General features: G+C 38.6%; 1 protein-coding gene across 1 annotated transcript; it reads right to left on the minus strand.

Annotated features, from left to right (window-relative positions):
• Positions 1-9,560: 9,560 nt before the first annotated feature.
• Positions 9,561-10,692, minus strand: LOC147731708 (kelch-like protein 12). Its single transcript, XM_086954241.1, has 2 exons — positions 10,647-10,692; positions 9,561-10,607 (listed from the first exon to the last, which is right to left on the minus strand). The coding sequence occupies exon 2, from the start codon at positions 10,545-10,547 to the stop codon at positions 9,561-9,563; it is 987 nt and encodes a 328-aa protein (XP_086810367.1). The 5' UTR covers positions 10,548-10,607; positions 10,647-10,692.
• Positions 10,693-10,951: the final 259 nt, after the last annotated feature.

Below are 10,951 nucleotides of genomic sequence, written 5' to 3' on the forward strand. Positions count from 1 at the left end.
AAAACGGCTGATTTTCGACAAAAGAGATAACACCCCCCCATTACGTCATGCTTCAGAAATGTGGAAAATGGTCCGTTTTCAAATGTTTTATTTTTGAACGTCAGTTCACATTTGTAGGTGGATCATCAGTGTTAGAGCTAAAATTAGCATGTTTAAAGTGATTTTTATGCTTCCAGGGGCCCTAAACACAAGATTTATGGAATGGTTAAAAGTGCAAGAAAATGGCCAATTTACTCACTCTGAGTTCTCAAAAAGGGTTTCTTCACCCCGGGAAGTTAATTAAATACCATTTGGAGGCATTTAATGTTCGAGCAAAAACGGCTGATTTTCGACAAAAGAGATAACACCCCCCATTACGTCATGCTTCAGAAATGTGGAAAATGGTCCGTTTTCAAATGTTTTATTTTTGAACATCAGTTCACATTTGTAGGTGGATTATCAGTGTTAGAGCTAAAATTAGCATGTTTAAAGTGATTTTCATGCTTCCAGGGGCTCGGGAAGTGAATTAAATACTATTTGGAGGCATTTAATGTTCAATCAAAAACAGCTGATTTTTGACAAAAGAGATAACACCCCCCCATTACGTCATGCTTCAGAAATGTGGAAAATGGTCCGTTTTCAAATGTTTTATTTTTGAACGTCAGTTCACATTTGTAGGTGGATCATCAGTGTTAGAGCTAAAATTAGCATGTTTAAAGTGATTTTCATGCTTCCAGGGGCCCTAAACACAAGATTTATGGAATGGTTAAAAGTGCATGAAAATGGCCAATTTACTCACTCTGAGTTCTCAAAAAGGGTTTCTTCACCCCGGGAAGTTAATTAAATACCATTTGGAGGCATTTAATGTTCGAGCAAAAATGGCTGATTTACGACAAAAGAGATAACACCCCCCCATTACGTCATGCTTCAGAAATGTGGAAAATGGTCCGTTTTCAAATGTTTTATTTTTGAACGTCAGTTCACATTTGTAGGTGGATCATCAGTGTTAGAGCTAAAATTAGCATGTTTAAAGTGATTTTCATGCTTCCAGGGGCTCGGGAAGTGAATTAAATACTTTTTGGAGGCATTTAATGTTCAATCAAAAACAGCTTATTTTTGACAAAAGAGATAACACCCCCCATTACGTCATGCTTCAGAAATGTGGAAAATGGTCCGTTTTCAAATGTTTTATTTTTGAACGTCAGTTCACATTTGTAGGTGGATCATCAGTGTTAGAGCTAAAATTAGCATGTTTAAAGTGATTTTCATGCTTCCAGGGTCCCTAAACACAAGATTTATGGAATGGTTAAAAGTGCATGAAAATGGCCAATTTACTCACTCTGAGTTCTCAAAAAGGGTTTCTTCACCCCGGGAAGTTAATTAAATACCATTTGGAGGCATTTAATGTTCGAGCAAAAACGGCTGATTTTCGACAAAAGAGATAACACCCCCATTACGTGATGCTTCAGAAATGTGGAAAATGGTCCGTTTTCAAATGTTTTATTTTTGAACGTCAGTTCACATTTGTAGGTGGATCATCAGTGTTAGTGCTAAAATTAGCATGTTTAAAGTGATTTTCATGCTTCCAGGGGCTCGGGAAGTGAATTAAATACTATTTGGAGGCATTTAATGTTCAATCAAAAACAGCAGATTTTTGACAAAAGAGATAACACCCCCCCATTACGTCATGCTTCAGAAATGTGGAAAATGGTCTGTTTTCAAATGTTTTATTTTTGAACGTCAGTTCACATTTGTAGGTGGATCATCAGTGTTAGAGCTAAAATTAGCATGTTTAAAGTGATTTTCATGCTTCCAGGGGCCCTAAACACAAGATTTATGGAATGGTTAAAAGTGCATGAAAATGGCCAATTTACTCACTCTGAGTTCTCAAAAAGGGGGTTTTCACCCCGGGAAGTTAATTAAATACCATTTGGAGGCATTTAATGTTCGAGCAAAAACGGCTGATTTTCGACAAAAGAGATAACACCCCCCCATTACGTCATGCTTCAGAAATGTGGATAATGGTCCGTTTTCAAATGTTTTATTTTTGAACGTCAGTTCACATTTGTAGGTGTATCATCAGTGTTAGAGCTAAAATTAGCATGTTTAAAGTGATTTTCATGCTTCCAGGGGCCCTAAACACATGATTTATGGAATGGTTAAAAGTGCATGAAAATGGCCAATTTACTCACTCTGAATTCTCAAAAAGGGTTTTTTCACCCCGGGAAGTTAATTAAATACCATTTGGAGGCATTTAATGTTCGAGCAAAAACGGCTGATTTTCGACAAAAGAGATAACACCCCCCATTACGTCATGCTTCAGAAATGTGGAAAATGGTCCGTTTTCAAATGTTTTATTTTTGAACGTCAGTTCACATTTGTAGGTGGATCATCAGTGTTAGAGCTAAAATTAGCATGTTTAAAGTGATTTTCATGCTTCCAGGGGCTCGGGAAGTGAATTAAATACTATTTGGAGGCATTTAATGTTCAAGCAAAAACAGCTGATTTTTGACAAAAGAGATAACACCCCCCCATTACGTCATGCTTCAGAAATGTGGAAAATGGTCCGTTTTCAAATGTTTTATTTTTGAACGTCAGTTCACATTTGTAGGTGGATCATCAGTGTTAGAGCTAAAATTAGCATGTTTAAAGTGATTTTCATGCTTCCAGGGGCCCTAAACACAAGATTTATGGAATGGTTAAAAGTGCATGAAAATGGCCAATTTACTCACTCTGAGTTCTCAAAAAGGGTTTCTTCACCCCGGGAAGTTAATTAAATACCTTTTGGAGGCATTTAATGTTCGAGCAAAAACGGCTGATTTTCGACAAAAGAGATAACACCCACCCATTTCGTCATGCTTCAGAAATGTGGAAAATGGTCCGTTTTCAAATGTTTTATTTTTGAACGTCAGTTCACATTTGTAGGTGGATCATCAGTGTTAGAGCTAAAATTAGCATGTTTAAAGTGATTTTCATGCTTCCAGGGGCTCGGGAAGTGAATTAAATACTATTTGGAGGCATTAAATGTTCAAGCAAAAACAGCAGATTTTTGAGAAAAGAGATAACACCCCCCCATTACGTCATTCTTCAGAAATGTGGATAATGGTCCGTTTTCAAATGTTTTATTTTTGAACGTCAGTTCACATTTGTAGGTGTATCATCAGTGTTAGAGCTAAAATTAGCATGTTTAAAGTGATTTTCATGCTTCCAGGGGCTCGGGAAGTGAATTAAATACTATTTGGAGGCATTTAATGTTCAAGCAAAAACAGCTGATTTTTGACAAAAGAGATAACACCCCCCCATTACGTCATGCTTCAGAAATGTGGAAAATGGTCCGTTTTCAAATGTTTTATTTTTGAACGTCAGTTCACATTTGTAGGTGGATCATCAGTGTTAGAGCTAAAATTAGCATGTTTAAAGTGATTTTCATGCTTCAAGGGGGCCTAAACACAAGATTTATGGAATGGATAAAAGTGCATGAAAATGGCCAATTTACTCACTCTGAGTTCTCAAAAAGGGTTTTTTCACCCCGGGAAGTTAATTAAATACCATTTGGAGGCATTTAATGTTCGAGCAAAAACGGCTGATTTTCGACAAAAGAGATAACACCCCCCCATTACGTCATGCTTCAGAAATGTGGATAATGGTCCGTTTTCAAATGTTTTATTTTTGAACGTCAGTTCACATTTGTAGGTGTATCATCAGTGTTAGAGCTAAAATTAGCATGTTTAAAGTGATTTTCATGCTTCCAGGGGCCCTAAACACATGATTTATGGAATGGTTAAAAGTGCATGAAAATGGCCAATTTACTCACTCTGAATTCTCAAAAAGGGTTTTTTCACCCCGGGAAGTTAATTAAATACCATTTGGAGGCATTTAATGTTCGAGCAAAAACGGCTGATTTTCGACAAAAGAGATAACACCCCCCATTACGTCATGCTTCAGAAATGTGGAAAATGGTCCGTTTTCAAATGTTTTATTTTTGAACGTCAGTTCACATTTGTAGGTGGATCATCAGTGTTAGAGCTAAAATTAGCATGTTTAAAGTGATTTTCATGCTTCCAGGGGCTCGGGAAGTGAATTAAATACTATTTGGAGGCATTTAATGTTCAATCAAAAACAGCTGATTTTTGACAAAAGAGATAACACCCCCCCCCATTACGTCATGCTTCAGAAATGTGGAAAGTGGTCCGTTTTCAAATGTTTTATTTTTGAACGTCAGTTCACATTTGTAGGTGGATCATCAGTGTTAGAGCTAAAATTAGCATGTTTAAAGTGATTTTCATGCTTCCAGGGGCCCTAAACACAAGATTTATGGAATGGTTAAAAGTGCATGAAAATGGCCAATTTACTCACTCTGAGTTCTCAAAAAGGGTTTCTTCACCCCGGGAAGTTAATTAAATACCATTTGGAGGCATTTAATGTTCGAGCAAAACGGCTGATTTTCGACAAAAGAGATAACACCCCCATTACGTGATGCTTCAGAAATGTGGAAAATGGTCCGTTTTCAAATGTTTTATTTTTGAACGTCAGTTCACATTTGTAGGTGGATCATCAGTGTTAGAGCTAAAATTAGCATGTTTAAAGTGATTTTCATGCTTCCAGGGGCTCGGGAAGTGAATTAAATACTATTTGGAGGCATTTAATGTTCAAGCAAAAACAGCTGATTTTTGACAAAAGAGATAACACCCCCCCATTACGTCATGCTTCAGAAATGTGGAAAATGGTCCGTTTTCAAATGTTTTATTTTTGAACGTCAGTTCACATTTGTAGGTGGATCATCAGTGTTAGAGCTAAAATTAGCATGTTTAAAGTGATTTCATGCTTCAAGGGGGCCTAAACACAAGATTTATGGAATGGATAAAAGTGCATGAAAATGGCCAATTTACTCACTCTGAGTTCTCAAAAAGGGTTTTTTCACCCCGGGAAGTTAATTAAATACCATTTGGAGGCATTTAATGTTCGAGCAAAAACGGCTGATTTTCGACAAAAGAGATAACACCCCCCCATTACGTCATGCTTCAGAAATGTGGATAATGGTCCGTTTTCAAATGTTTTATTTTTGAACGTCAGTTCACATTTGTAGGTGTATCATCAGTGTTATAGCTAAAATTAGCATGTTTAAAGTGATTTTCATGCTTCCAGGGGCCCTAAACACATGATTTATGGAATGGTTAAAAGTGCATGAAAATGGCCAATTTACTCACTCTGAATTCTCAAAAAGGGTTTTTTCACCCCGGGAAGTTAATTAAATACCATTTGGAGGCATTTAATGTTCGAGCAAAAACGGCTGATTTTCGACAAAAGAGATAACACCCCCCATTACGTCATGCTTCAGAAATGTGGAAAATGGTCCGTTTTCAAATGTTTTATTTTTGAACGTCAGTTCACATTTGTAGGTGGATCATCAGTGTTAGAGCTAAAATTAGCATGTTTAAAGTGATTTTCATGCTTCCAGGGGCTCGGGAAGTGAATTAAATACTATTTGGAGGCATTTAATGTTCAATCAAAAACAGCTGATTTTTGACAAAAGAGATAACACCCCCCCCATTACGTCATGCTTCAGAAATGTGGAAAGTGGTCCGTTTTCAAATGTTTTATTTTTGAACGTCAGTTCACATTTGTAGGTGGATCATCAGTGTTAGAGCTAAAATTAGCATGTTTAAAGTGATTTTCATGCTTCCAGGGGCCCTAAACACAAGATTTATGGAATGGTTAAAAGTGCATGAAAATGGCCAATTTACTCACTCTGAGTTCTCAAAAAGGGTTTCTTCACCCCGGGAAGTTAATTAAATACCATTTGGAGGCATTTAATGTTCGAGCAAAAACGGCTGATTTTCGACAAAAGAGATAACACCCCCATTACGTGATGCTTCAGAAATGTGGAAAATGGTCCGTTTTCAAATGTTTTATTTTTGAACGTCAGTTCACATTTGTAGGTGGATCATCAGTGTTAGAGCTAAAATTAGCATGTTTAAAGTGATTTTCATGCTTCCAGGGGCTCGGGAAGTGAATTAAATACTATTTGGAGGCATTTAATGTTCAAGCAAAAACAGCTGATTTTTGACAAAAGAGATAACACCCCCCCATTACGTCATGCTTCAGAAATGTGGAAAATGGTCCGTTTTCAAATGTTTTATTTTTGAACGTCAGTTCACATTTGTAGGTGGATCATCAGTGTTAGAGCTAAAATTAGCATGTTTAAAGTGATTTTCATGCTTCAAGGGGGCCTAAACACAAGATTTGTGGAATGGATAAAAGTGCATGAAAATGGCCAATTTACTCACTCTGAGTTCTCAAAAAGGGGTTTTTCACCCCGGGAAGTTAATTAAATACCATTTGGAGGCATTTAATGTTCGAGCAAAAACGGCTGATTTTCGACAAAAGAGATAACACCCCCCCATTACGTCATGCTTCAGAAATGTGGATAATGGTCCGTTTTCAAATGTTTTATTTTTGAACGTCAGTTCACATTTGTAGGTGTATCATCAGTGTTAGAGCTAAAATTAGCATGTTTAAAGTGATTTTCATGCTTCCAGGGGCCCTAAACACATGATTTATGGAATGGTTAAAAGTGCATGAAAATGGCCAATTTACTCACTCTGAATTCTCAAAAAGGGTTTTTTCACCCCGGGAAGTTAATTAAATACCATTTGGAGGCATTTAATGTTCGAGCAAAAACGGCTGATTTTCGACAAAAGAGATAACACCCCCCATTACGTCATGCTTCAGAAATGTGGAAAATGGTCCGTTTTCAAATGTTTTATTTTTGAACGTCAGTTCACATTTGTAGGTGGATCATCAGTGTTAGAGCTAAAATTAGCATGTTTAAAGTGATTTTCATGCTTCCAGGGGCTCGGGAAGTGAATTAAATACTATTTGGAGGCATTTAATGTTCAATCAAAAACAGCTGATTTTTGACAAAAGAGATAACACCCCCCCCATTACGTCATGCTTCAGAAATGTGGAAAGTGGTCCGTTTTCAAATGTTTTATTTTTGAACGTCAGTTCACATTTGTAGGTGGATCATCAGTGTTAGAGCTAAAATTAGCATGTTTAAAGTGATTTTCATGCTTCCAGGGGCCCTAAACACAAGATTTATGGAATGGTTAAAAGTGCATGAAAATGGCCAATTTACTCACTCTGAGTTCTCAAAAAGGGTTTCTTCACCCCGGGAAGTTAATTAAATACCATTTGGAGGCATTTAATGTTCGAGCAAAAACGGCTGATTTTCGACAAAAGAGATAACACCCCCATTACGTGATGCTTCAGAAATGTGGAAAATGGTCCGTTTTCAAATGTTTTATTTTTGAACGTCAGTTCACATTTTTAGGTGGATCATCAGTGTTAGAGCTAAAATTAGCATGTTTAAAGTGATTTTCATGCTTCCAGGGGCTCGGGAAGTGAATTAAATACTATTTGGAGGCATTTAATGTTCAAGCAAAAACAGCTGATTTTTGACAAAAGAGATAACACCCCCCCATTACGTCATGCTTCAGAAATGTGGAAAATGGTCCGTTTTCAAATGTTTTATTTTTGAACGTCAGTTCACATTTGTAGGTGGATCATCAGTGTTAGAGCTAAAATTAGCATGTTTAAAGTGATTTTCATGCTTCAAGGGGGCCTAAACACAAGATTTATGGAATGGATAAAAGTGCATGAAAATGGCCAATTTACTCACTCTGAGTTCTCAAAAAGGGTTTTTTCACCCCGGGAAGTTAATTAAATACCATTTGGAGGCATTTAATGTTCGAGCAAAAACGGCTGATTTTCGACAAAAGAGATAACACCCCCCCATTACGTCATGCTTCAGAAATGTGGAAAATGGTCCGTTTTCAAATGTTTTATTTTTGAACGTCAGTTCACATTTGTAGGTGGATCATCAGTGTTAGAGCTAAAATTAGCATGTTTAAAGTGATTTTCATGCTTCCAGGGGCCCTAAACACAAGATTTATGGAATGGTTAAAAGTGCAAGAAAATGGCCAATTTACTCACTCTGAGTTCTCAAAAAGGGTTTCTTCACCCCGGGAAGTTAATTAAATACCATTTGGAGGCATTTAATGTTCGAGCAAAAACGGCTGATTTTCGACAAAAGAGATAACACCCCCCATTACGTCATGCTTCAGAAATGTGGAAAATGGTCCGTTTTCAAATGTTTTATTTTTGAACATCAGTTCACATTTGTAGGTGGATTATCAGTGTTAGAGCTAAAATTAGCATGTTTAAAGTGATTTTCATGCTTCCAGGGGCTCGGGAAGTGAATTAAATACTATTTGGAGGCATTTAATGTTCAATCAAAAACAGCTGATTTTTGACAAAAGAGATAACACCCCCCCATTACGTCATGCTTCAGAAATGTGGAAAATGGTCCGTTTTCAAATGTTTTATTTTTGAACGTCAGTTCACATTTGTAGGTGGATCATCAGTGTTAGAGCTAAAATTAGCATGTTTAAAGTGATTTTCATGCTTCCAGGGGCCCTAAACACAAGATTTATGGAATGGTTAAAAGTGCATGAAAATGGCCAATTTACTCACTCTGAGTTCTCAAAAAGGGTTTCTTCACCCCGGGAAGTTAATTAAATACCATTTGGAGGCATTTAATGTTCGAGCAAAAATGGCTGATTTACGACAAAAGAGATAACACCCCCCCATTACGTCATGCTTCAGAAATGTGGAAAATGGTCCGTTTTCAAATGTTTTATTTTTGAACGTCAGTTCACATTTGTAGGTGGATCATCAGTGTTAGATCTAAAATTAGCATGTTTAAAGTGATTTTCATGCTTCCAGGGGCTCGGGAAGTGAATTAAATACTTTTTGGAGGCATTTAATGTTCAATCAAAAACAGCTTATTTTTGACAAAAGAGATAACACCCCCCATTACGTCATGCTTCAGAAATGTGGAAAATGGTCCGTTTTCAAATGTTTTATTTTTGAACGTCAGTTCACATTTGTAGGTGGATCATCAGTGTTAGAGCTAAAATTAGCATGTTTAAAGTGATTTTCATGCTTCCAGGGTCCCTAAACACAAGATTTATGGAATGGTTAAAAGTGCATGAAAATGGCCAATTTACTCACTCTGAGTTCTCAAAAAGGGTTTCTTCACCCCGGGAAGTTAATTAAATACCATTTGGAGGCATTTAATGTTCGAGCAAAAACGGCTGATTTTCGACAAAAGAGATAACACCCCCATTACGTGATGCTTCAGAAATGTGGAAAATGGTCCGTTTTCAAATGTTTTATTTTTGAACGTCAGTTCACATTTGTAGGTGGATCATCAGTGTTAGTGCCAAAATTAGCATGTTTAAAGTGATTTTCATGCTTCCAGGGGCTCGGGAAGTGAATTAAATACTATTTGGAGGCATTTAATGTTCAATCAAAAACAGCAGATTTTTGACAAAAGAGATAACACCCCCCCATTACGTCATGCTTCAGAAATGTGGAAAATGGTCTGTTTTCAAATGTTTTATTTTTGAACGTCAGTTCACATTTGTAGGTGGATCATCAGTGTTAGAGCTAAAATTAGCATGTTTAAAGTGATTTTCATGCTTCCAGGGGCCCTAAACACAAGATTTATGGAATGGTTAAAAGTGCATGAAAATGAGCGACACTGTGGCAACATATCGCCTTTTACGGGTAATGCTCGGCAGAAAGCTCCATTCATGGGTTTTGGGGTCATACTTCTCTACAATATCAATTGGAGACTGCTGGCTCCCAAAACCTCCAATTACAAGTAGCACTTCATTAGCCCCGAGTCGTGCCCTAGTCCTTGGTCCCTGCATTTGACTCCGCAATTCAGGCCTCAGGTGGAATTTCTTTGCTTCATCTACCAAATCCCTGCAAGACAAGCTGCAGTGAATCAGGGGCTCCACATCAATGACATCAGTGATATATCTGGGAGTGAGAAGTGGTATGCGCACATATTGAAGGAGGTCCGGCAGAGACTCCTCCCTCTCCTTCTTTGAGTGCTTCCTCCAGTTTATGACTGCTTCAAACACAGGCTCATCGGAGTCCACCTGAATTTCATCACACTTGATGAGTTTCTCCACTTCCTCCTGATGCAGGAGGATGAACTCTTCATTCTGCACAACCTCAGGAAAATGCTTCTGGCTGAACACCTCGGCGGCCTGCATCAGATCTACACAGTTGTGGGTCTCCGCAAAATCACGAATCCCCAAACAGTTCGACGGATCTAGCTGGCTTTCCAGAAATTCACAGCAAGCTCGTTTCACACCTTTTAGCTGAAGCAAACATGCAGCTGGCAGTAACTCCTGCATGTTTTCTACTGTTACATGCACAGTCTCAGTGTAGACAAAATCCAGGAGAATTTCCATGGTGGCAGCGGTGAGGCCCTGTATATCCACAAACGGTTTTCCCTTTTCTGAAAGCTCGCTGGTGAACATGGCACAGAAATAGTCACTGCAAGCTGCCAGTACAATGCGTTGGGCAGGAAACTCCTTTTCGTCAACTTTCAGGATGATATCACAGAGCGTGTTACTCTTGCGCAGGGAGTTCATTGAATTCAGGATGGACTTGGCGTGGGAGTTGGTCATGATGTCCTTGGGAGCCATGGTTTTGCATCATTGGGGACCCGGAGGATGTGAGTGAAGCAGAGATACGGGGTCAATTACCTCGCAAAAACATGCCTGCGGCCTCGTTTTTTCCCCCACCTCTTTTTCCTCCGGGCCCGGGTAGCGGCCGATACACTACCAAAACCGGGGGCGTGAGCCCCAAACAGTGCACGCACAGACCAAGCGACGGCACAGGCTTAATGATCGCATCTATGTGATTGGTGGGTACGATGGCCACTCCCGGCTCAGTTCAGTGGAATGCTTGGATTAGCTGCGGAAGCGCTGTGAGGCCCCAGGGCGGTTATGCGCTATACAAATGCAATTTTTCATTTCATTTCATTTCATTTCACATCTGAAGAGGATGGCGTTTGGTACCCTGTGGCTCCCATGAATGTGCGCCGAGG

The sequence above is a fragment of the Lissotriton vulgaris genome, chromosome 2_1, assembly GCF_964263255.1.
Source record: "Lissotriton vulgaris chromosome 2_1, aLisVul1.2, whole genome shotgun sequence".
Taxonomy (NCBI): Eukaryota; Metazoa; Chordata; class Amphibia; order Caudata; family Salamandridae; genus Lissotriton; species Lissotriton vulgaris.

Excerpts from the sequence above, each read along its gene's own strand:
- LOC147731708 (XM_086954241.1), bottom strand. The coding sequence starts at position 10,547 with ATGGCTCCCAAGGACATCATGACCAACTCCCACGCCAAGTCCATCCTG.